Source organism: Balearica regulorum, chromosome 21 (genome assembly GCF_011004875.1).
Source record: "Balearica regulorum gibbericeps isolate bBalReg1 chromosome 21, bBalReg1.pri, whole genome shotgun sequence".
In the NCBI taxonomy this organism is placed as follows: domain Eukaryota; kingdom Metazoa; phylum Chordata; class Aves; order Gruiformes; family Gruidae; genus Balearica; species Balearica regulorum.
The window spans coordinates 5054249-5080557 of NC_046204.1; the positions used below are offsets into that span (position 1 = coordinate 5054249).

Sequence of the window (26309 nt, forward strand, 5' to 3'; positions counted from 1 at the left end):
GGCCCCGGCATGCCCGGCTCCCTCCGCGGCGCCGGGCGGTCTCACGTGATCCCACCCCAAGATGGCCGCTGCCGCCCTCTTGTTTTGATGAATAATCTCTGCGCGGGGCAGGGGCCGCGGCGTGGGCGGGGGCCGAGGCCGAGGGGTGCGGGCGGGCTGGGGCAGCCGGGGTTACGGCTCCCCCTCGGCCGCGGCGGGGCGCGGCGGCAGTTGAGGCGCAGGCGGGCAGTAGGGAGCGGGCCGGGGGCGGTGGCGGGGCCGGCTGCCGGCGGGTGAGGCGCGGCGCGGCCGCCCCGGAGATGCCCTTGTGAGGCGCCGCGGGGGGCAGAGGCGGCAGGGGAGCGCTTCCTCGGAGCTGCCCCTCGGCGGGGCAGAGGAAAGCGCCCTCCCTCCGTTCACCATTAAGAGGAAGGCGATGGAGGAGCTGAGCGCGGATGAGGTGAGTCGGCGGGCCGCGGGGCCTGAGGGGGCGGGCGGGCGGGCGGGAGGCGCAGCCGGGGGCGGCCGGGCCCCGCGGGGAGAGGGCGCCGGGCTATTCCTGGGCCCTTTTCCTGACCCCGAGGTGAAACCTGTGCGTGGGAAGGAGTGTTACCGAGGCGCTCTGCCTTCCCCGGCGTCTGTGCTCGGTGTTTTTCGTGTTCCTCCCTTCTCCCCGCTGCCCCGGACCTGCGACCCCCGGGCTGGTCGATGGGGCTGAATTGCTGCTCCCCTGGTTAATTGTTTATTCTTTGCTTCCATCTGCCAGGTAGTCTTTGTCTGGAGGATGTCTCCCTTCTGTGTTCAACGCTAGGCGTTTTATCTGTTCTCAGTGTGCGATTTAAAAAAAAAACAAACCTACTTTTAACATAGTGAAGCATTTAAAATATTGCTTCCTCAGACTCTTTGTGGAGAAGCAAGGGGAGAGTGTGTGGAGTTATATTTAATATAATTTCATCTTGAAACAGTTGGAAACAGGCTTGCCAGTTTTCTGATGCTTCCTTTGATTTACCTCTTGTTTTTTAATTCAACCTCTTGCTTTTTTACTTAAGAGCTATAGGTGTTATGTTGTGATTGACAAACATCTGACATGGAATAATGTGAACTGTTTTCTGTTTCTTCCTTCTGAAAGGTGGTATTATCCTTTGGGTTTTTTTTTTTAAATATAGACTAAGGTCTTAGGTATATTGGAGGACTCTCAAATGAATTCTGTCACGCTACTACCCAGGATATAGGGAGTTTCCCATTGTCCAAGTGTAATGCGCAAATCACGTACAACTTAAAATCTTCCCTCATGTCTTTAAAATAATATTTTCATGTTAGAGTGTATCGCATACATATAAAGTGTATTGTGTTGGACCAGCTGCAGCAGGCTCGTTGCTGTGCTTATATTCCAGGAGAATCAAAAGAAGTTATTTTTGTTCTGTACCATATCTGATGGCAGGATTGTAGAACAAGGTGGCTGCTGTTCTCATGTAGATTTATATTCCAAAAAATTGAGAAGTTTTTTATTAAGTTGTACATCATGATTTAGTAATCCCACTATGTGACAGCAGGATCTAGGAGGAAATACTTCATCCTATTTACCTGATGAAGATCGTTGTACTGTAGTACTGTATGGAAGCACTGAGAAAAGGAGTACAATTCCTGTGTTGGGGAGAGTGGGATAGGACGCTAGTGTAATTTCTACTGTGAAAAAGGATCTCTAAGTTTATAGGTGTTTTTCATGAGTACTTTGTTTACATGCAACTCATTTGATGGTTAAACTGCATCTGATTATGAGGTGTTTTATGATTAATTTCAGAATTATTTAACCTATGTAAGCTTGTTTGTGTCACTGCTTCAGCAAATTACATCATCAAAAACACTGCATTGTGGAACTGAGGCTGCAGAAAATGAGTTCTCCAGTAGGGACTCATCTACCTTTTCTGGCAAAATGTTTGTCTCAAATGACTCAAGTTTTTCCATGTCTTTCTAGTATGGTTCAGCTAGGACCACAGCTGACTGATCTTTTAGGTGATTGCTTGAGACAAACTTAATCTTACATCATTTTAAGAGAGTCACGCTGTCGCTTTTTATTGTTAATGGACCCCTCATTGAAAAGTCAGAGCCAAGTCTCTTTTAATGTTTCTCCACATCTCTGCTTTACTGTTACTTGGTGCAGTGGACCCTGGGTGAGACGGGAAAAAGAGCCTTCTAAAGTATGTTATATGTGACTTCAGATTCAAACTCCTTATCTGATAGTCACTGAAGGGGAAAAACCACTTAACTAAACTTGCAATTAATTGCAAGCCTCTTGTGGATTAGATTATCTTCTTATATCGAACCATAATTAGGTATAACGTTGACAGATTGTAACGTAAAGTGTGAAAGAACGATGTGAATTTAGCATTTTTTAACATTTACATGATTTTTGAGTAGTGTTTTCTAAGCATAGCAGAGGACTAGTGTCACCAGAAAGTTAAGCATTTCTTAAACCAATTTAATATGCTCCAGTGAATACTAGAAAAATAAAACTATCCATTCAAATTACCTTTTGTTGTACAGATTTGGAACTCTTCTGTGAATCTAGTAGAATAAAAAAGTTCCTTACAGTCTCACTAAGCAGATGTTGATATAGAATATTTTTTTTTTTTACTGAGAGTGCATGAGCCTGAGGGACTAGTGTTCCTAGTTGTATCTTTATTGGTCTGCTGTGTAATCAAATTATCAGCCGATTTTAACAGGGTGCTATTTTTACATTGTTTGTTGTAGTGTGTCGAGCTAACAGCTCTTAAGAAGTCCAGTATGATCAAAAGTGTATTTCTGAAAGCTACTATTCAAAGACATAGTCTAGATGTGTCCAGCAAAAACTGTACTAATTAAAAAACAATGTGCTTTTTCTATTTAACCAATTAGATTATTTTTTTAATTAACTCTTTAAACTGTATATTAAGGAGTTGTGCTCTGTAGGGAAGTTGGGCATTGTTTGTTCCGTAGCCCGTGTAACAATTAGCACCAAATAACTTGTCACTGTTAGGTAATATAATGATACATAACAGCTTTGCCGTACGTCACTATTGCAAGTTCTTATTGCTGAAATCGCAGGTTGGGTATTATTGAGGTACCCTAAACTTTCCTAAGAAAATACTTAAAAAAACCCAGCTATCTGTGTGTTTGTGGTAATTTGGAGAGTCATGCAGTCTGAAATAAGAACAGGTCACTTTGAGCTCCCACAACTCTGACGTACGTTATTTGTGTAACAGAAAGGCAACAGGTTGGGGTCTCGTTTGTGCCTAGCGTTGTGCAAACAAGCTGCATGTTCCAAGTCCCTGTGTTGTGCCCTGAGCGTGAAGCCTATCCTACCGCCCTCGTCTTGGGGCCATTTATTCGTAAGGCACGAGGGAATTGACTGGGTGGGATGCGTGCATCAGTTTTATGCTGTATTCTCAAACTTCTCTTTCAACCCGTACCTTTTGCCTTTCTAGCAGAATATCTTTGTTTCTCCCCTTTTTTTCTTTCTTACTTAAAACTTTCTAATCTTCAGATCGAATTTCAGATTTCTGTGATAATTTTATGTAAACCTAGAGGAATGTGACAACTCGGGGTATCTAAGAACCAAATCTGGTCCTTTAACAATTGCAAAATGTACTCTCAGTTGTGAAAGCTGTCTCTTTCAGTGGAAAAAATACTCAGAGTTTATTTATATTTTAATGTTAATTTGTTCAGCAGTAAGGAAGATAAGTATAATTTGCCTATCGTCCTTAAAAGGCACAGGGAAAAATCTTGTATTGGTTTTAATTGCAATATCTTATCTAAAAGCAGCTCGGTGTCTGTGCAGATTTCTTTGTTCCGTGCCCTTTTCAGAATTTTTTTCAGGGCAGGTTACAGTCTGGGGGATTGGCCCGTAGGAAAGACGGGCGGTTGATGGACTAAGAGTGACAAGGACAAGGCGAAAATTTCATCTTAGTGTCCTCGTCTTTCAGCAGCGCTGATTGCAGCTGGTTTTGATGTAACTTTGGCATTGCTGTAGCCTAGCACTCTTGGCGAAGGAACGCTGAGTGGCACAAGTGACCTCAATTATCTCCTTGGAACTGGGAGAAGATTCTGAAACTGGGAGAAGAAAGGTTTTGTGCAAGTCATACCTTGTGAGGGATATAGCCTTGTTTGAGTAATCAATGTTTGATTGTATTTGAGAATAAATTGATAAATATATTGATTAATATATATGCCTTTTTCTCCTCACATATTTCCTTTCTAACATCAGATTTGGAACTAGCTAGCAAAAACGAACGTGACCAGTTCTGGAAAAGTTTCTTCTTGGTTGTTACATAATTAATTTTCATCTTTCTCCCTCAGCCGCTTCTGCATATATGGGCTGTTTATGCATGTATCTGTATTTTTTTCTCTATTCCTCCCTGCCATTCCTTTATCTGAAAAAACATGGTTATAGATTAGTTAAATAGTAAGGAAACAGCTTTTAAAACTTTAATTCAACCCCCTAATTGGAATAGATTTCAATTCAGCTAGGTTGTTTAAGTGATAATATTTTTGGTGCAGCTTTGTGAGCTAGGAACACTTCATTTGCAATCAGCAATAGGGAAAACAGATATGGGGACATGTAGCTGACACTTTCTCAGGTATGCCTCTGATGGGTGAGGTAGTTCTCTAGGGTTTTTTCACATGAAGAGCTGAAAAATTAACATAGAAGATACAAGTGGATAAAAATTAAGATATTTTTAAATAACTTTGGAGAGACCCTAATATGTACAGCTTCTACTTATGGCAAGGCTAAACAATTTATTTGTGCAATAAGCACCCCTATTTTGCTTGACAAGGAGGAGAGATTAAGACATTCTAATCATAGCCTTTTCTTGGTATTAAGAACAAAAACTAAATAAATTTATTTTCTAGCTGCCTTCCATGTTCATGTGGTGACACCTGTCATGGAGGGAGATGTAGTTCCAGACACTGTTTTCCCACAGTTTTTGAAGTCTGATTGAATTTGATTTGTTCTTCTTCCTGTTGGGGTAGGTTTCACAGGCCGTTAAATGACTACAGTAATGCAGCATAGACATTGACTTGACACAAATCTTTTGTTCACTCTTTCACTTGCTTGGCAGGTCTTTAGGATTATGAGCAGAAATGAGACCTGATACATTGCATGCAATGCTTCAGTATCATAATATAAAGAGGGAATAAGCAATTAATTTTATCTTTGCAGGGAGTGAATGCCTTCAAATATGATACTTTTACTTTGTCCTGAACGTCTTTTGAGCTGAAGATGTAAGCTTCAGGAACAGATCTTCTGAGGCAGCCTGTGATAATCAATAATTTCTTTTCTGTTTTTCACTTATTACTTTTATAAGTTTTATTTTGTCTATTTATTTCTCATGTATAATACTAGTGCTATGTGGTCACATGCTGATTTTAATAAACAGGTTCCTAACAGTTTTCTGAAGTCAGATTTTGAAGACAGAAGCTTCTCTGTCTTACTACTAAGGTGCAAAAGCTTTTTTTTTTTTTTTTTAATTCTCTGTAGTGGAATATCTCTAAGTGATGAGAGGATGTTATTTACTGTCTGTCTTTACTTCCCAAGATGCTTCTGTCCAGCAGATGAGTTGTATGTTTTTAGTGTTACAGGTCTGGTTTAGATTAACGTGGACAGTTGTGGGCTTTAATAACTTTCCACTGGATCTTCTTTAGCACGAGTGTTTTATTAGTATCATGTGGTGTGAAATTAAGGCAAAGGTCATGTTCATATTGTTCCTTTTATCAGATTAATGCAGTTTGTCTCATCCAATGCCAAAATAAATGGGGAGGAGTCTTAGAGGTTTTGGAATTGCTGAGCAGTAAATGTTAAATGTGTCTTACACCACTGTTGGAGGGACACACACAGTATTCTCCAGTGCAAATGGTTTTCCAAGGCAACAGATGGATACTTAAAATCTAAACATGACGAGTATTTTAGTATCGTCACACAGAACAGAGGAACAGCAGTAAGACTCAGTTCCATTTAGTGGGTTATCAAGTAGAGCTTCCATATTTGCAGTTTTCACAGGAGCAAATACCCCTGCCAAAGGCCGTTCATGGGGTGTGTGTACACGTGTACATGCAAAAGAACTTGTTTATTTGCTGTTATTTTATTTCCTTTGTGCAGATTCGTCGAAGGCGCCTTGCTCGGTTGGCAGGTGGACCATCTTCCCAACCTACTACGCCACTTACATCACCGCAGAGAGAGACCCCACCCGGACCACCCGTAGTAGCATCAGCCCCGGGGCCATCCCATAGTCTAGGCCTAAATGTCCATAGCATGACCCCAGCTACCTCTCCAATTGGTGCATCAGGTAGGCTGGCATGTTAGTGACAAAAATTATTATTGCACATCTACTGAAAGTTATGTCACTCCTTATCTTTAGAACGTGAATCCTATTGCTGGTGTTATTTCTGCTGTTACTAAAAATAATTTTCAGAAAGAAACATTCTAAAATGGTGAATGAAGATACTTCTCATTTTCATTTTCCAAATAATAAATGGTTAGATGCAGTTGTTTTCCAGGTATCAGTAAATTAATGGCATTTAAAATATGGGTTACCAAAGGTTGAAGAAGTGTGTAATACAGTATAATATTACAGAATATTGCAGAAAAGAAAGCCAATCTGTCAAGGAGATGGAAAAAAATGCTTTTCATTCTTGCAACACAGTTTTTATTGATTGGTTTCTAGGTACATTTTAGCAATCAGTCCTGAGTTCATTTTTGATCTTTAATTACTAGCATTTGGCACAATTGAAAATAGTAGGCTATGGCTGTGCATTGTCAACATAAGAATAAAGTATTTGCTATCTCCTTTGTATTACTTTGCCAATTTCACTATTTACTGGAGTGAACATTTACAAATGGTATTTATGTCAGAAGATAGGAATAATGCCTGATTTACAAATGCAGAAAGCATGGAAGGTCGGAAGGGTGGCTCTATAGAGAGGTGAAGACAATATTGTTATATGTAATGCCACTTTTGACCTAAAAAATACAATTTTGACTTCAAGTTGGATATCATGGAAATCAAAACAAACTGGCTTGTTTTCCAGTATTGCACTCTTTATCTGAAAACTTAAATTGTTTTGCATGTTATGTTACTAAGCTAAGAGGTTCACAAAACTAATCTCAAAAGAAATGTTAAGATTGTTTTAAACAGGTTTTCAATATGACTTCTAATAATTTGATAGAAATAATATTTTTTCCAATGCTCCTTGATAAGCATGCAGAATTCTTTATCTATTTGCTTTCTGAAATTTTATGGTTTTCTCTTTGGGAAGTACAGTAACTTAGAAGCTTAAATCATGTAACTTAATTACAGTGCTGCTTTGAAATACCTAGAAGTGATTCCTTCCTGCTTATTTTGTTGCCTTGTATCCAAAGCAGGACAGAGAAAAGCTATCAAAGGCATTTTCTGAGAAAAGCTCGTTGCAGATGGAATTTAACACTACATATTGTCCTCATGATTTTAGATGGCAACCCAGAAGCAGAGGTGACTTTTAAGAACAGTGCAGAGTACACTTACTGTATTCACTCAACCAGTGGTTATATGATTATTTTAATCCATTTTAGGTCTGACTCTTTCTGAAAGGAGTATTTCTGACCGCCTCTCCCTTTGCTGTCCATAGCAATGGTGGTGAGGTGGATCACGGACTTAATGCAGGTGAAAACTAACCCAGGAAAAATAAATGGTTAGTTTTCAAATAGATGAGGACTTGATCCATTTTACTGCACAACTTTATAACAATAATGCCAACAGAGCAGGTGGTACGGAAACATGAACCCAAAGCTAGAAATGTTCATGTATTTGCAGACAAGTTTATTGTGGTATGAAGTGGTCAGATAGCTAAGGCCGTAGAGACTTCTGTTTTAATTTTTTAATTCATCTATCTGCACTGGACAGTACCCAACTCTACAGACTAGACTGTTTGATTAACAGAAGTTACGTAGTCAGTATAGTGTTTGCTTCCAACAATGCCATTCATTGCAGCGGTCTAATAACGTGTGTGTGTCTCACACCAGAGTAAGAGATATGGTTACATTGGGGAATAGAGCAGGAAAAAATGGTCACAACTGACTATTTGCTGTATTTATTTAGCATAAATGAAGACTCAGCTAACACTGTGCAGTTTGCAGGAGTTCCTTGGAGCAGTAGACTAAAATGACTGCAGAGGATTTTAATTCATTTGGACATACAGAGAGCAGCCCCAGCAGAACAGTGTCCTTGTTGGCATCCATTTTTATAGTCATATAAGTTTATATAGTCATATAAGTTGGATGTCATAGTGAGATCAGACTTATGCATCAATTTCATGCAAAATATCATTATTTTGTATGTAATCTGAAAATATTTTGGAGAGCCTGAAACAGTGTATCAATGACAGCCACACATACTGATGTGTGTAATAATTTTTGCATGTCTCTGTATGCGGTTGTATTTGCTTTTTTTTTTTTTTAAAGGAAAACTGGAACTTTGTGTGTCAGGTATTTTATTGTATACCTGATCTAGCAAAGTACAGATGAAAGTAAATTGTGGAAGATTTGTTGTGAAAGGTGGTAGATAGGACAGTTTGTTTGAAGATGCCTGTTAGTGAGTACTGCAGTATAACTGTTAAAGTATACTTTCCTGGCAGTGGGAGTAAGACCTGCAGGGAAGGTAGAACAATGCACTTCTTGACCCTGCTAAGCCATGTTTGCTCTAGTCTCTTTATCCACTGACTTAGCTAGCTTTTTTTTTGGGAAGAGGGAGGAGGAGAGAGGAAGGACTGAAGGAAGACTGCCCCTTTATAATCGGTGATATACTGAAGGAAAACAAGGCTGTCACTGGGATATCTTAAATCAGTGGCATGCTGGAGTACTCTGCTGAAGTCAGCCTTCCCCTGCCGTGGACAGCATGTTTCTGCTGGGTGTTCTCTCTAGGGAAGCTGCATCGTTGAAGTTCCACTTCTGAAAGTTGCTTTTTTTTAACCTGGTTGACCTGAGCAGCTTTGCTCAGTTCAGATGATAGATTTGATATTTCTATATCCTTGGTTTTGTGGAGAAACTGTACTGTTTGGGCCTGTGTCCTGTGCAAGGACTTTCAGTGTTAAAGCTGTAATATGCATCATTACAATCCCAGGACTGGAGGAAATAGCCATTTAAAACTGCAACAGAGTTTTTCTTGACATTTTCCTGCTTCCTGGGTGAAATCTTTTGCAGACATTTAATATTAGCCAATAGGTGGTTAAGTGAAATCTAACTTTTCTTGAAGGCGCTCAGTTCCTATCTCTGTTCTTCTCTTCATACTGAAAACCTAATGAGCTCAATAGTGTTGTTTGAATGTTATTTATGAATAAATTATAATACCCAGCTACAGCCCTACAGTCACTAACCAAAGCACAGAAGCTTTGAACAAAACTGAGTAAAATTTACATTTAGCAAGTATTTTGTGATATGTGCAAGTTGCAGATGCATTCTGTGCTGTCCTGCTATACCTTAGAGTGCTTTTACATGTCTTCAGTTACAGAACACAGGTGTTTGAACAATCTGCTTGTTAAATTCTTTTCTGAATACCAATGCAAGTTAATTTTAACTCACAACTGAGTGTTTTCTGGATTCTGACTGATTTCCAGTCTAATATAAGGAGTTAAATATAAACTGTTTTTATACCCAGGGACGTAAACCAGGAGTTTCAAAGCAGTAGAATGAAGCAACTCTTCCTACCTCCCATGCTGAATAGCTAGTTGTTCTTCAGCAAACTGTCTTCTAAATGGGATTTTTCTGCCTTCTGCAGAAAAATCTTTTTTTTTTTTCCTGCAATTTTGTTCCTGTCAAATGAATTGTTTCAAGACCTAAAAAAGCTTTGGGAAGGGTGCTCAAAAGCAAACAGCTTGTGTCAAAGAGCATAATCCTGGTTTCTTCTGTTTTGATGCCCCCACTGTTAACTTCAGAATGCGTTGCCGCCATAAGTGCGGGACAAGCTTGCACATTTCAGTAGTAACACTGAAATACAGCCAGTGGTGGAATTTAAAAATAGGTTGTCGATCTGGTTTTGTACTTCTCACCTGAAACCTAATACTGTTTGGGGAATGTCTTGTAAACTGCAAGCGAAAGAACCTGAAGGAGTGAAATTCAGTGCTGCTTTCTTTTTAAACAGGCAGACGAATAATACCTTTTTTCTGCTCCTTCAAGGAGTCTGTTTACTGACATGCAAATACCTGATATTGATAAAACTACAGTTACAGCTTGCAATTAATGCTACATTATTATAAATTGTGACTTCAAACAGTGTCACTATGCACAAATTTTAGGAATAGACTACACTAAAGAGCCCTCTCCATTTAGATGTTTGTGGAACTTACTCAACTTTGTTTGTTATTGAATGCAAGGCTTTTTCTGGATTATTATGCATATAACTTTCCTCCTACCATGCTAATATCTAACACTTCTCTGAAGAAGTCTTCAGTGCAAAATGAATCCATCTGTTCATATCCTGACGCTCATCAGCCGTGCTCCAAAGCCATTATATTGCTCTCCATTTGCTGGTGTTGCACTTAGTGCATGTTTTTAGGACTTCTTGGATGCTTATTTTATCCTTGTGGAGAAGGAAAAGTACTGATAATTTACTAGTAAATTGTAGGAGGTTTTGTGGGAAGACTATCAAAACTCTGATTAGTTTTATCCTGTATCCTCACCCAAGTTAAGTCTATTGTAATGACCCAGTGTGAAGTCCTGTTCTGATACGACTGACTTTAGAGGGGCTTTGACAAAGTCTTCAGGTAGTATACAGAGCAATCTTACAAGAGATGAGTATGCTAGTGCTTTTTTAATGGGAGGGAATCTCTGAACGCTTCATGGATGCAAATTTAGTTTTGTTCTCTGCGTTGTGATGCAGGTAAGCATTCCTATATTGCTGCTGCAAGGGGGTAGAAAATGTGATTATCTGTAGTCAAATGTGAATATTAACATTTATTTCCTAATGCATTACTAAGAATGCTTAAGAGCTGGATTGAAAAACAGTATTTCCTCTCCTTTTCCATCCAAATAATTGTGCAGTGCCTTCTCATCTCTGTAGTAGTAATCTTGGTGGTGCCTTTTCCCTAGGAGTAGCCCACCGAAGCCAGAGCAGCGAAGGAGTGAGTTCACTCAGCAGTTCTCCATCTAACAGCCTTGAAACACAATCTCAGTCTCTCTCTCGGTCTCAGAGCATGGATATTGATAGTGTCTCCTGTGAGAAAAGGTAAAAAATGCAGCTTGTATAAGCCAGCAAATATTGTGCAATGCTAATCATCAAAACCACTTACGCAGGAAAATATTCTGCCATTTCTCACTTCCAGCTGTGATAATGCAATAGGGTTAAATGCTTAAAAATTACACAGTGTTCAGACTACTGTAATGCTTTTTCTAGTCTGGTTTTAATGGGAATTCCTGCCCTAAAGTGATGAAAGACAAAGCATTATCTTAGATATTAAGTGATGAGCATGTCTGATGGGGATAATTCAGCTACTCTATTTAAAAAAGAAAAGGTTATGGGATGTGATAGCTGTGTAGTTTGTATTGCCTGCTGAAGAAATTTAGTATTGTGTTTCTTGAAATCAAAATAATGTAATATGTGAAGCATTTATCAACAAGGGATTGTAATTGCTATTTGTGCATATGGCTATTCCTGTTGCATTGGTTTTTCTCTGCTGCTTCTACTTAAGGTGACACTCCTTCAGTCAACATCTTGGAGGACTGTTTGTGGCTTTCTATGAGTTAATGGGCTGCTTTTCTTATTTCCGCTTACAGTATGTCCCAGGTAGATGTGGATTCAGGAATTGAAAACATGGAGGTTGATGAGAATGATCGCAGAGAGAAAAGGAGTCTGACAGATAAGGTTAGTCTGTTTTATGATGGCTGTTCTCTTCCAGACTATGTATATATGTATGTTATTGTAACATCAAGCTTCAGGATTTCATGGGAGAACCTGTTCAGGTTACACGATTTGGAGCTAACAGTCCTGTGTTCTTGGTTTTCAGTGTAATGCATGCTTCTGTTACCCAAAAAGTTAACTTTACTTTATGAAGACTTCACCTCAGACTTGGTAAATTCTGCCTTTGCTTATATTGTTCTGTTTTCCCTCACTGGCAGCCTTACACGGCTGCAGCTTTGCGATCTGTAACGTTCCTGGATCTTGCCTTGCATTCCCTTCTTCCTCAAAAGGGACAACATTGTTTTTTGGAGAAATTTCTTTACTGAACTGTGTGTGTTAAGTGTTCCAAATAATGGAATAGAAGCAGGAACAAAGGATTTAGGATGGAGGAGTGATGCAGAGTTTTAGCTTGCAGTGAGTTCAGTTATCTCCATATTTTGAATACATGCTTTCAAGAGGATGGAACTAGTCCTCAGATGTCATCTGTGAACAATTTCTTCACTGCATTTCCTCATAAAAATTTGTGGGAAGGAAAAAGTCAAAACTTCCAATATCAAAGCTGCATTTCACTTGTCTCAAATTGGTTTATGAATGATACTTGAAAACTCTGAAGAAAACGGTGTTATATATCCTACAACAAAGTGACTTATTAGTGCCAAGATCTATTTTTTAATATGCAGTAGGCCTGAAGAAATATTTTTAAGACACTTCTGAAGATTGGCGCAGCTTATTTGTCTAGCATTTAGAGGTCTGCTAACAGAGTACTGCTTTAAATGTTATGTATGCTGAAGTAACGCTATGTAATAAGATTTTCTTCTTGATGAAGAAAATAAATAAGAATACTTACCTATCAAGATTTGAACAGGTGGTAGAACCTATGGTGGCAGAAAAAGCAAGTAAGCAAGTACAAAGCTCTAACTCCTAAAATTGTCCTGTTTGTCGTTTGATTTTAAGGCCCATGTGAAATAAAGCCATAAAAAAATGGGACATGAGTGTAGTGGAGAGGTTTCCACAGCAGTTCTTGCAGTGTTCATTAGATGTCTTTTGTTTATTTCTGCGCTGTCAGTAATAAGGTCAGTTGGTAAAAGCCTGGCTTAAAGCCGAGTAGCAATAACCCTGCTGCAGAATCCTTTCCAGTCAGTTCCTAGCTGCAAATCAGGCAGACAGCTTGCACCGTGCTACTGGGAAATAAATAGCTTGGAATCAAGGATAGTCTTGAAGGGGGAAGGCAGCGTAAAGTAAAAATAAAGCTTTGCAAAGTTGGTTCAATTCCTCTTCTTCATTTGGAGGCACCAAAAAGTTAGGTGGATTGGAGACAGCGTAGTCCTCAGGAGCAAAAAATTTTCTTGCCTGGCTATCTGCATTGGAAATGCTGTCAATAATAAAGTCTTCTTTGCAGAAATAGGCAGGAGAAGTGGAAGTACTTGAAAACAGTAGAATACTAGTAGAGCGATTAAATCGATAAAAATGTATTAATTTGCCGAAGTTTATTGTTTATTAAATGGTTTCAGGGAAAAGCTTTTGAAAAAGGTACAGTGTTGCTAGTTGCTGAAAATCTCTGATAAATCTAGGCTTACCTGGTGGCCATTATGTGGTCTCAAAAGAAAAAAGGGAGCTTTGCAGTGGGAACCTTGGTGGTTGTTTTTTTTTTTCAGTCTGCATTTTATTTTTCCCCATTGGCTTATTTTTTTCCTAAAAGAAGAGAATATTACTATCTCAAGAAGTATGATACATGGCAGTACAACGTGCACTTGTATTAGTCAAATACCAGAAATCTAGGGTTTTATCTAGGAAGTCTCTGTAAGTCTCACAGAGCTCTTGCGGGAAAATGGCCTCAAAGTTAAAACTTTCAAATTCTATGAATTGTCTGGTTTATGTATTATGTTGCTTTTTCAGAGTTGGTAGAAGAGTGTAGGGGATGACAGAGTTGTGTTGCTGACTTGTCATGTATGTTTTGGAAATATTTTTAAAGGCTTCCTCCCCTCACATTGCAGGGGTAATTGAGTTTTATTTCTTTGTATTCCATCATTTTTTCAGTCGCACACTCAAACCTGCCTTAGGATTGCAAGAACCCTCCCATTTAACCTTTGCTAGCCACTATATATGGTAGTATTCTTTTTTAGAGAAACTAGTTTTTCATTTTGAGCTCAGTTTACATGATACTCCTTTTTTGGAAGAAAGGGAATGAGGCAAATTCTTGAGTCTTTTGTCCTGTCCTGACTTCATTCAAGTGAAAGATGTCTTTATCTTCGGCAAAGATTTGGGAAAGACTTGGGGAAGCTCACACCTTCCTGTGCTTTCATTTTTACAAGAAACTCTTAAAATACCTGTGCGTAATGAAAATCTGAATCCCAAATTAATTCCTTAAATGAGAAATCATAGGTGTCTTGGTTAAATGTCTTCCTACTATACTGTTTTTGAATGTGTTTGGGGAATTTCCTTCCTACTGGATTTGTGTATTTCTGCTGCATCTTTTCTACATCTCTTATGTTTCTTCAGGGTTTTTTCCCAAATAAATTTTGACAAATATATCTATATTCCTTCATAAGTATACAAAATCTGCTATTCAGAGTTAATCTGAAGCTGTTTAAAGAAGACCTGCATCTGATAAAATGGTGACTTGACTAATACAATTGCAAATAAGTTGGTGGTTTGTGTGTTTTTGGTTTTTTACCCCCCAAACCAAGGAACCTCTGTCTGGGTCTGAAGTATCTGAGGAGCAAGCGTTACAGCTGGTCTGTAAGATCTTCAGAGTCTCTTGGAAGGACCGAGACAGAGATGTTATCTTCCTGAATTCACTCTCTGCTCAGTTTAAGCAGAATCCAAAGGAAGGTAGGAATCTGAACTGTTACTGATGTCAGGGACTGTTTCAGTTGAGTGGCACGTTCCCTACTCTTATTTTTAGTTTTTTCTCTCTGCTACAATGCAAAAACTACAAGAAGGTGGCTCCGGCTTGATTTCAACATCTGTTATAAGAAGATGTAGCAGGAAATTGCATCCCTAAAAAGGAATGAGGGACCGATTGGTCATAGCTTCTGTTCTACTCAGTTGCTATGCTCTTGTTGGTTATGGTTTCTGTTGTCAAACTAATGTGCTGATATTGCAGTGTAGCTGGATTTTTTTTTTTCCAGAAACCTTTTACTGACTTAATGGGCTGTCTTGCATCATAAAAGACATTTAGCAGTTAATTTGATAAGCTAAGAATTACTGATTTTATATAACGGATTATATTGTATATGTCAGCTATAAGATATGACCAAATTAAAAATTGTTACTTTATGTGTGGGCATATGTGGGGTGCGTGCACGTGGTTTTTTTCCTTTCTTTATGACAACTTGCCCAACTCAACAGCAGGGTGGGAAAACAGGAGAGGGATGGACAAGACAAATTAAATTATCAATAATAACATTAGGTCATCTATAATCTTTTGTACTTTCCATAAAAGTTAGGTTTTGTGTAGCTGTAATTCTAGAACCTAGTTAATAGTCATAGTTACGTGTCAGTCTATTGTTTTTGCCAAAAGCAGTGCTTAATTCACAGAAGTAAATTACTATCCTTTTTGTTTGAAATCTCTGATAATGTTTACATCGCTAACTAATGTGTAGGTGAAGACAGTAGGTGAGGATATTAACTCTCTTCTTTTATTTTTAACAGTGTTTTCAGATTTTAAGGACTTGATCGGGCAGATTTTGATGGAAGTGCTGATGATGTCCACCCAGTCAAGGGATGAAAACCCATTTGCTAGTCTGACAGCTACATCACAACCAATTGCTGCAGCTGCCCGGTCTCCCGATAGAAGCCTGATTTTAAACATGGGCTCTAACCCAGGAAGCAGCCCTATGTTCTGTAATGTGGGCTCCTTTGGTTCCAGTTCATTATCCAGGTGACTTCTGATTATAACTGAATACTGATTTCACTTGAATATTGACTTGTAGAGTAGGGGAGAGAGAAGGGCATAGACATGTCCCAGGAACAATGAATAGAATAGATTTTTTTAAAGTTCTTCACTCTTTTTCATGTGAATGTCCCTCCATTTCACCATTTTTGATTACATTGCCAGAAGCGGCTAGAACTGTATTGATAGGTTAAAGCCATATAGCTGGTTCCTTCTGAGAAGGATCCCTGACTTGCATCATTGAAGGCTACAGCTCTTAACTTAAAAGTGTGTAGATTGTGACGTAGTTTTATTCAGCATTAGTAAAAAGGAATAATGTGTGTGAGCTGCAGAATTATTGCTGAAGAGTCATCAGAAGGGCAAGGGCTTCTCTTGCTCATTTTATCTTTTTCACCCTTTTTCTGCGTATCCTAAATCGTTGCTTTTTTTTTTCTTTTTCCCCGTAACTGGTTTAGTCTCTATGGGACTAGTCCAGCTGCTACTACCAATTTCACAAGCTATGTACCAATGACTGGTTCATCTCTTACCCCACCAGCCAGTTCAGTTGCCACTACATCTGTGCCTTGCATTACTGTCAGCTCTCACCTCACAGCAACAAGCCCTTCTTGGATGCAACCTTCCTCTCCGAGGTACCGGCCATACACTGTTACCCATTCTGGAGGCTTTTCAGCTTCTCCCATCCCGCGTTCCTTGAATATTTCCATCCCATCTAGTTCACGAAGTCCTCCAGCCATGGCTGGTAGCCCTCCAGCCATGCCAGTCATCACATCCAGACAGAGACCCACAACAATGGGTCCACCTTTGTTTACTGCTTCACCCAGTACCTTGCGCAGGCGTTCTCCTTTACTGAACAGGATTCCTTCTAGGTATTTCACAAGAACAAAAGAGTGTGTTTAATGTGTGCCGTGCAGGGTGTGTCATAATCGTGCAATTTGGAAGAACTTACGTTTGTGCTGAGCTCACCCTACTTACCCTGAGTTGGTTTCTGCATTTTGGTTTGTGCTAATATGTTGATGTACTAACAACCCGCCTTTGCCAAAATGTTAAACCTGCTTCTGTGAGCATTTGAAGTGTAATGTAATTACTTTAAAGGTAGCAATATTGTTTTAATTTCCTCCTCTTCTTGCATCCATTCCAGTAAACTATTTGATTTCTGTTCAGTTTCTACTGCTGGATAGTAAACCAGACCGACCTCCTGCTTTGAAATCAAGTTTTCTCAGTAGGGCTTTAGTTGTTTTCTTGAAACCTGTTACTTGCTGGACTGTGTTAGATTTGATTCCCTAGTGCATAGATTTAAATTACAGATGAGCCTATTTCGGTATGCCAGGCCAAGTACTACAGCATTTCTTCTGTTGTCTGCTCCTGGAATCCTCAGTCCCTGCAGGAGGGAGAAACGAGCATGCAAGGTTTTGAGACCACTGCTTTAAAGTTCAGTAGCTTAGAATTGTAATACTTATTATTCTGTCATGTCTAAACATTCTCACTTCAGCCATTATTTTTATTAGGTCTCATTCTTTTTAAATTCTTGGTTTGTGAATGTGTGGTGTTTTGATATGTGAATAACTTGTAGTAGTGTAACAGAGCATGTTAGTATAGTCTCGGTTTTACTAACATGGGAGTTATCTGCTGTCTGCATGTTTAGAGAAGATGATTTTTGGCAGACTTACAAAGAAAAGCTACCATTTACTTTTTCTTTTGGCTTAAAAAAATCTGATGGCCTTTTTCATTTTTGTTGTGGTAGTATATACGACAACCCTTTCTCCCTCCTCCTTCTTGCCGTTTCTGATGTGTCTGAGGACAGTAGTGATGAAGAAAATGAAGATGATGATTTTTCTTGTGTCCAGTTTGGGTCCAGGTATTGGAGAAAGAGAATGTAACCTGCATGTTTGGTTGCTTAGGATCTAAGAGTCTATGTGGTGTCAAGTGTTCTTCAAAGTAACTTGGGAAGTGACTAAAGCCAGGGAGATGACTTGGATGGGTTTTTAAGATGGTGTATAAACATGTATAATAAATGCTAGTTAGTCAGCTCTTTGAAGAGCTGACTAAGATAAAGCAAATGTTAATCACACTGCATTTTAGGTTTAATGAGCATGGTTTCTGAAATGATGTTTGAGTGGAACTCTGTTGACTGTATGAGTAGAAAGAATATTATTCACTCATGGTTGTAATTTTAAAACCAGTGGTACATTATGTGCATGTTTTCCTATCAAAAACTGGAAAATGAGGACAAAGGTTAACATATAGGAAAAGATATAGTGGCAAATAGCCAGCTGATGCAAACAGTATGACTTTGTTGAAGATTCATTGTTGCATGACAGCTGAGGATTGCTCCTCTAGCCAGTAAAGAAAAAACACTGGAAAGTTTAAACTGATCCTTTGATGTGCTAAGTAGTAGAGGCTGATGTAGTTGGAACAGTTGAGGATGGAGGGGTAAGAGCAGAATATTGTACTGTGAAACAAAGACTTAGGAATTGTATAGCAAAGCCTTTTAGTTTGCGTGACATTAAGATACGTGAAAACAAAATGAGAATTGATGTTAGTGAGTTCTGTTTGGAAGCTAGCCAGATAGCTGTGCAAAAACCCCTGCATAACACTGGACATGCCAAGGGGAAAAAAAAGCTCTTGGAAATGTAAATACAGGGTAGGATCTTCTCTAGTTTTACATTCCATCGCAGAGTAATGCTGCAATGTCTTGGCTGGTACAGAAATGTTTTCCCAAAGAAATGCCTCCTTCTTTTGTATCAACCCAAATTGGAGAAAAGAATAAATGTTTTATATAAAACCCATGTATTTTAGGAAGATTTTTCTGAAAAATGATACTTCTGTAGTCTTGCTAGTATCCTGAACGTTTTCTATGAGCAGTCAGACCCCTGATTATGATTGATATTAATTCTGAGGTGGCCTATGGCTGGCCAGATAGCCTGATAGAGCCAGTTACAATTTACAGATGTAAATTTACGGATGAGAGTTTTAAGGGTTACATGCATGTTGAACAACTGGGAGGAGGAGAGTTCCTCCATGGCTTTCAGTCCCCTTTGAAGTATTTTAGTTACAGCAAAAGTCAGGGAAGATCTAATTGCTTAAGCCTTCTAAAACTAAGCTAGGTCAAGACTTTAGGAAGTATTTTGTGATGTCGGGGAATGCCCCAAAAGACTTGGTGTGAGATGATCTTTTTTTCCCCTCAGTAGCTTTTCTGTCTGTGATTAGCAGTAGCGTCCCAGCTTGCCACAGGAACAAAGTCAGACTGTTAACTAGAAGACCTTCCAATAGCATCTCCTCTTTTCCGTTCCTGTCTAATTTCAGGAGAGTGGATAACACAGGTTTAGGGGTTTTTTGTGTATGTTGATTTTAGGATTATTTTTCCCCACTGTTTTAATTTTTGTCCTGTTGGCAACTTAATCCAAATGTTGGATGGAGCTGCAAAGCCTTTTGTAAGGATTTCTGAGGCTGCTATGCTTCTAGAGTCTTAGTTTGTGTATTATGTCCTGGCATTCTGCAGACAGCAGTAAGATGTTAGTTAAATTATAAACACAGTGACTGTACAATTATGCAACAACTTGCATTCTGAAAATATCAAGGCATTCAATATGTGTATGAAGGATGTATGAGCTTTGCATTAGAATAATTTCAGTTACTGCTGCAGTGAAATCTTTAACAGAATGACTAACTATGGAAGTGGTAGGCTCTTTACATAAATTGATGTTCTTAAAAGGGTAATTTTTAAGCAGAATGTGAGAAGTCAACAGGTTTAAAAGAGAGACGATAGAAAAAATATGTGTATGATTTCATGGTTACTGAGTACTATTTTAATAGAGCTACATTTTACATGGATTATTTTTAATTGAATAACTGAAAACAAATTCTCTCTGCAAAAAGAGATTGCTGCCACTAGAAGTTATGTTTCTGAACATGCTGAGCTACCAGATGCTTAGCAATAATAACTTTTCCCTGATTTATTGGTTGGACTGTAAAGCTTGTACAATAGATTTGTACAGCTTGATTATTAAAATGTAAATTAGTTTACAGTTTAAAGGAAATTCCAGTATTGACACAGTTTGTAGTTTTAAATGTGTTTTTAAAAAGCTGCATTTAAGGAAACAAATACTCTTATTTTCCAGTTTAAGATCTGGGGCTTATAAACTTGGCTTCATTTAAATCCACCCTGACTGTACACAGACTTTTCTTTGAGGAATAGCAGTAGACCATCCACGTAACTGCTATTTTTTAAATTCCATTTACATAGTGATATATCTTGTCTTAATTTCCTTCTGTAAAATGAGGATTTTGCTTTTAATTAGCTTTGCCAAGCTGTTATGTAGAAAAGAATTCTGTTGAGATAACAAGTCTGAGACTGAGAGTTGTGGGGGTCTGTTCTCACTTTTTGTATTTAATTTCTCTCTCGTCTCAAGCATGGTTTTCTTTTTGTGATTACAATATCAGTGTTTTCTTATTTTTGCCCCTGAGGCTGGGCTGCTTAATGAAATGGCATATTTTACTGTAAGGGAATTGAAATGAACTGAGTTGAAATTATCGTTAATGTGGAAACTTTAAAAGGAGCGGTTGCTTTGATGTATTGCCTCCTGTGGTGTTTATTCTCCTTCTTCAGAGTATATAAGGTGGTTGTCTGTAGCCCTGTCTATCGGCTAAGGTCTCCTCTCTGCAGTGGGAGGTCTTATGTTCCATGGGTTGGCTAGTGTTAACAGAGTTGGTGATACTTCTACTGTTTTGAATGCAATATTCAGAGACTGGGCAGAAACTCTGCAGAGCTTGCATCATGGCACGGAAGTGGTGTGATGTCCTGAAACAATTTTGATGTCAGGTACAACTTAAAGGCTGTTCATTTTCAGTGTTGCCATGTGAGAACAAGATTTATTGATACCCATTAGTCCTGCACCTTATTGCTGTCTTTCAGATACTTATTCATTTAATGAGATAATTGATTCTTCAGTCATGTTACAGTACAGCTAAACTTTCAGAGTGGACAAGCTGTTAAGTGGAGAGCTCTTCATAGATCACAGAAATGATCTTAATTATTGAGCCATGTGTGATGGGATGCAGTCTTCAGAAAATTGACAGAGGAAGTCAAGAGCTCATGAATTATTTGATGGTGCACAAATGAAGAACTGTACCTAATGCTTTGTTTCTTCTTTGTGTGTGTTAAAGTATGGGAGGCTCTGGCAGCTCAAGTGTTTCAGATTCCTGCAGTGACCACTTCACCATTGAAAATTGTAAGGAGACAGAGATGCTGAACTACCTCATCGAGTGTTTTGACAGAGTTGGAATAGAGGAGAGAAAAGCACCAAAGGTAAATTTCAGCCAAGTGAAGCTGTATCAGGGCTGTCACAGATGCTCCCCTTACTGTTTAGTGGGGAAAGCTGGTGGAAACTGATAGTTCTTTCTTGATGGCTTTGTTGTAGAAATAGAATTACAGGATTTATAAGTTTGAGTCCTATTAATTCATCATATCTGAATCACGTATATGTTTTAATCTCTAAGATAAGCACTATGTTAGAAGCTGTCCCTCACCTTTCAATCTACTGCCTTTTATCCAGGTTTATTCCATGTAAAACATGCTTTTGTGAGACCTGCTCCCTATCAGCATTCCGTATTCTGCTTTAAGCTTTCGCTTCTGGGGAAGAAAACAGCCAATGCTTTTTTCTTTTATATAGTCTGAAAGGTTTTTAGCTGGAGTAGTGCTAGTCTTAGTTTGCATATTACATTCATACTGCATGAATAAAGAAATTTGCCATATTTCCTGTCTGTTCTGTCTCTGAATACTTTTAGTTTGTATTAATGTAAAGTTATTTTTATCAGATGTGTAGCCAGCCAACAGTTAGCCAGTTACTGAGCAACATCCGATCACAGTGCATTTCACATGCTGCTTTGGTGCTACAGGGATCCTTAACACAACCAAGGTAAACACAGCTGATGTTAGGCATGACCGTTAGACTGTTCTGGGATGTTTTTTATTGTTTTTTTTCTTCTGAGGATTAGTTAAGAAAACTAAGACCAGTTGTTGGAGCAGGATGCATTTATGTGCCAGAGGAATAGTTCATTGCTTTACCATTGGAAGCTGTTGCTCCCACTGATATGTTGGTGGAGAGCAGTTTAAGTGGTTTTGTTCTAACTCTGTTTGGGTAAAATCATCCAGGTTGATTTGAACAGTTTAAGTGGGGGATCTGAGTTAACCAAGCTGTTTTCTGCCTTACCTTGTGCATAAACTGTTTGACTTGCAGATTGTTGGGGCACTGCTCCTGTGAAAATCAGTAACCAGTAGAGCTACACCTGAGAAACAGTCTTATCAAAATGTGTAGCAAAAACTGCTAAAGTGCCATAGCACTTGTTTACCTCATCGAGTTTACCACAACAGACTTGGTAGTGTAAATCTGTGTGTAGATATTCGACACTAAATCAGGACTCAGATTTCAAGTGTGGTCATTTCAACAGCAGCTGTTTGACTAGCAGCCTGTTTAGTAGGAACAGTAAAAAGGTTTAAAATAGGATATGTGTCTTTCACTAAAATCTGTACAATTCTATATTTGTGTTTCCAAACAATGCTTCCATAATCTTTAAAGCTGCACCAATTATCCACTGTTCTTTGAGTTAAGTTTTGTCTTTATGTGAACCAATGTTGACATTAGAGTTAAAATTTTTTATATGTAATAAGGAAAAAAGACACTTTTTAAAAAATCCTAGGGAGCAGTTAAAAGTAATGACTGTGTTAATTCAGAAAAGACTAATGTTATGTTCTTTTTCTTAATCTGGAAAAACATACATCAAAAAAAGTTGTTCCTTTACTAGTTGAGCTTCACAAAGGGTCTTTTCATTAAACAGAAGTAGAAGGGAGAACACAGAAGCTGTTATTTTCTCCCAATCTCATTAAACTAAAGTGTGATGTTGGCAGCAGCATCTGTTTCAGAATAACCTTTCCCCAAGTAACTTCAGAAGACAGAGTTAGTTACTCCTGAAAGGAGTAGGGTGCCTACATGTTGATAATACGCTTTCTGGCACATCCTTAGGTGTGATCACTGATATTTTTGCAAATACCACTGCAAATAATGAGTAGTTTGGTTTTTTTTTTTTTTTAATACAAATAAAGGTCATTGCAGCAGCAGTCTTTGCTGGTACCATATATGCTGTGTAGGAATCTCCCATTTGGCTTCATCCAAGAATTGGTGAGAACAACTTATCAGGATGAAGAGGTGTTCAAACAGGTAAGGCATAAGTAAAAATAAATAATTATATCATATGATTCTATTATTTGCAATATCCAAGAGAATGGATTTCTAGAAGTTTATTTTGTATCTCACAGTTCTATATTACTTCAGGGGCTAGCAACCTGTGAAGCAATTGGAGTTTGTTTTTTAACTCATTTAGCATTTTGTGAAAAAGACTGACTTTCAGTCAGACATTACTGATTTTCATTATTTCATTATTCTAATTATTAAAAGTGCATTTGTTAATAAGCTGCACACATTTATGTAACAAAGTGAACTACTCAGAATATGCAGACATATATTATGGGATTGATCATCCTCTATGCCTTTGTACAAAATATCCTAAAAATGTGTGTCTAAGACAGCAATCTTCTCTAATTGTACTCAGAAAGATTTATTGTTTTTTCTATCTTGTAATCTTTACCCTTCTTTGCAACTTCCATACTTTGCATCTAAGGTGCTAAGAGCATTTTACAAATTCTAGTACAGTAGGTCTTAATATTGTACAGAGGACATGACTGAGAAACATTAGATGGTTTATTCTGTGTGTCAGAGTAGTTCACGAAGATGATAAAAATTGGAACTGATGGGTCTAGTAATTAAGACACAAAACTAGAAACTTCTTCTGGCCTATATAAGTAGATCAGTAAGGTTGTGATTGTCTCTAATTACCACCTCTGTAGTATTATGTGACTTAACAGTTAAGGGGCCTTCAGAATGGCATTTTGACCCTTCCAATTTTGAAAAAAATTACATTAGCTAATTTTTATGTCTAATGCAAGTACCTTTTAATAATTTATATCTCTGGAGACCTTTTAGTAGAGGTTCATGCAGTTGAAAGTACATTTAAGATTGTCAAAAATTAGTTATGGAAAGTGTTAAAGGTCACCTACCCTGGAGAAGAGAACCATTCCTCTAGCTGAAGCAGACAATCACCTTGTTATAGTCCTTTTCTGTACTATGATTTAATAATATTTTTGTCTCTTCATAGAAGCAACACAATATACTTAAAATTCACTGAGACTTCTTGTTTTTATTGTTGCAAAATTAATATAGGAGTTTATTTTGTGAGGATATAGTTGTCAGAGCTGTGTGATTGGGACATACTAATTGGGTGTAATTATTTTTGATTAATAAGTTCCTGTCATGTCACTTCCTCTCTCCTAACAATCCTTAACTGTTGCTTGTTATCTTTACCCTTACCACAGTTAGAACTTACCAGCACAAAACCAACTTGCTTATATGACATGCAAAATTAAAGCTATATTATTACCCTAAATGTATAGGCAAATAAATCATTACCCATTTGGGCAATCAAGTTGTTGGGGACCTCTACAGAACTTGTGCTCTCATTCGTGTTTGTAACAAACATGCTCTCACCCACGCATACAGTATCTGCAGTGACGCTGTATGAAATGTGTGTATGCTTCCCCACGTGGTTTCCACACGCAAAGAACTTGATGGAACAACACCTGATTTTTGTCAGTGTGCTGACATTATTTGTCAGCTTCAGCTTAGGTCTAATTCTAGATGTGCATGTCTCAAGGGTTATTTGGTTTGCAAAGTAAACGTTTGGAAATAAGTTAGAACATGATCAGGAAAATTACATACAAGTGCTTGGAAAGAAGTTTTTATGCGTAGATTGTTATGCCCAGACATCCAGTCAGTACATCATTTACGCTATATCAAATAAGTTGGTTTTTAGCTTTGAATAATCTCTTAAACATTCAAGCTTAACTGATGCAGATTTAAAGAAAATATGGTAGTTTTTCTGTTGGGTAACTTGCAGTATTTAAAGAATGAACAAGCATTTCATGCTGTGTACAGCAAGTGTCATTTGATTGCTTCCTATTCTTGAATAAAGTAATTTATGTATGTTTTTACAGATCTTTATTCCCATCTTACAAGGCCTGGCTGTAGCTTCCAAAGAGTGCTCCCTTGACAGTGACAATTTTAAGTACCCCCTTATGGTAAGGACTGTTCATTTCTAGAAGCCGTTTCTTTGGATTTCTTTGGTTAGCAGGTTACTATTAAACTCTATGTTGGAGGCTTAATGTGGTGTGAGATGTGTAGAAGATCATTGGAAAACCTAGTAGAGTTTAAGGCTAATAATATCTTAAGCTTAACCTACAACATTTGTATAGTGGGCTATTCAAATGTTTGTATGCATTGCTTCATATAAAATAATCAAATGTATGGATTTCATCATGCATGCTAGTTATAATACTATGGATGGTTATAAAGTCTTTCTAAGCTCCTCCCAATTTAAGTGTGGGAAATAAGGCCCAGTATGCACACCAGTGGTGGTTGGACTCAATTTTGTATGTGGAAAACTAAAATCTGTCGCATTAAACCCAAAATGACTTGAATTGGAGACTATTTACTGTAGGAAAATTTCATAATATTCTTTGGTTGAAAAGTTGGGAACTTTATTTTTACGTTTTTTTAAGTGCATACTTTAGTCCCTAGATTTGCTTCCCTCCCACTGCTTTTATTGACAAAACAAAAAAGTCTTTTGAAAAGCGTGCTTGGCCACAAAAGAGCAAGCTAAATTCTTGGCTAAATTGAGCATTGTCAGCTCACACCTTCAGATTTTAGGATCTTCAGCATATGATGCCAAAAAAGGCTGTTACATCTCAGGTTTAATTTGTACTTCAGGAAATTGGCTGGACTGGGGTGCTGCAAATCAAATTGACTAAGCAACTGTGGTACTCTTGCAAAAATAAAATTTTTTGCTGGTTCTGTGGTTTTTCTGCTCTTGTTATTCCCCCCCAACGTAAATTGTGAACTGTTGCAAATTTGGCTATTGGCTACAAGTAAGGGCTACTTGAAAATGATACTTTATTTTGATCTTCTCTTGTTAGCACAGTGTGCACCAAAAGGATGGAATAGTAGTTACTAGCTACAGTATAATTGAAGAATGAGAACATATAATACAGGAGAAGCAGGATATGTGAAAACCTACAGTATTTTTATGTTTTCAGAATTGTCTGTTATAACTGCTTTCTTTTTTCTGTGCTGCAGTTGAAAGTGAGTTAGAGATCTTGGATAGGATTCTTTGTTTCTGGCTTCTGTGTTCATCTGACATTTTTCCACTCTGATTCAAAAGACAAAGGCCTTGGTGTATGTATAGAACAATTGCTCGATTTATTATTGTTACTGACTTTTTATGTGGCAGTTCAGGAGTCCAGCAAAGGCATTGTTATGTTCTGGACAAACAAACAATTTGCACAGCTAATTTTTTAAATAAGTGCAACAATTTATTATCCTGTGAGACATGTTAGCTTTTTTGAGACAACTTGGAACAGACGTAAA

At 38.2% G+C, this 26309-nt stretch overlaps 1 protein-coding gene across 4 annotated transcripts in view; it reads left to right on the forward strand.

The window, feature by feature from the left end:
* Window positions 1-48: 48 nt before the first annotated feature.
* The window catches only part of UBE4B (ubiquitination factor E4B), a 41663-nt gene continuing 15402 nt past the window's right edge, over window positions 49-26309 (forward strand). The window contains exons 1-12 of one of the 4 annotated variants that reach the window (XM_075773195.1): window positions 49-439; window positions 6116-6302; window positions 11075-11210; window positions 11759-11846; window positions 14570-14714; window positions 15537-15765; window positions 16233-16643; window positions 17519-17632; window positions 20941-21082; window positions 21592-21692; window positions 22877-22991; window positions 24881-24964. In XM_075773195.1, the coding sequence (XP_075629310.1) occupies window positions 416-439; window positions 6116-6302; window positions 11075-11210; window positions 11759-11846; window positions 14570-14714; window positions 15537-15765; window positions 16233-16643; window positions 17519-17632; window positions 20941-21082; window positions 21592-21692; window positions 22877-22991; window positions 24881-24964 (1776 nt within the window). In that variant the 5' untranslated portion in view covers window positions 49-415. The remainder of the gene's footprint in view (window positions 440-6115; window positions 6303-11074; window positions 11211-11758; window positions 11847-14569; window positions 14715-15536; window positions 15766-16232; window positions 16644-17518; window positions 17633-20940; window positions 21083-21591; window positions 21693-22876; window positions 22992-24880; window positions 24965-26309) is intronic. The other 3 variants (XM_075773196.1, XM_075773197.1, XM_075773198.1) reach the window with 3 other exon arrangements.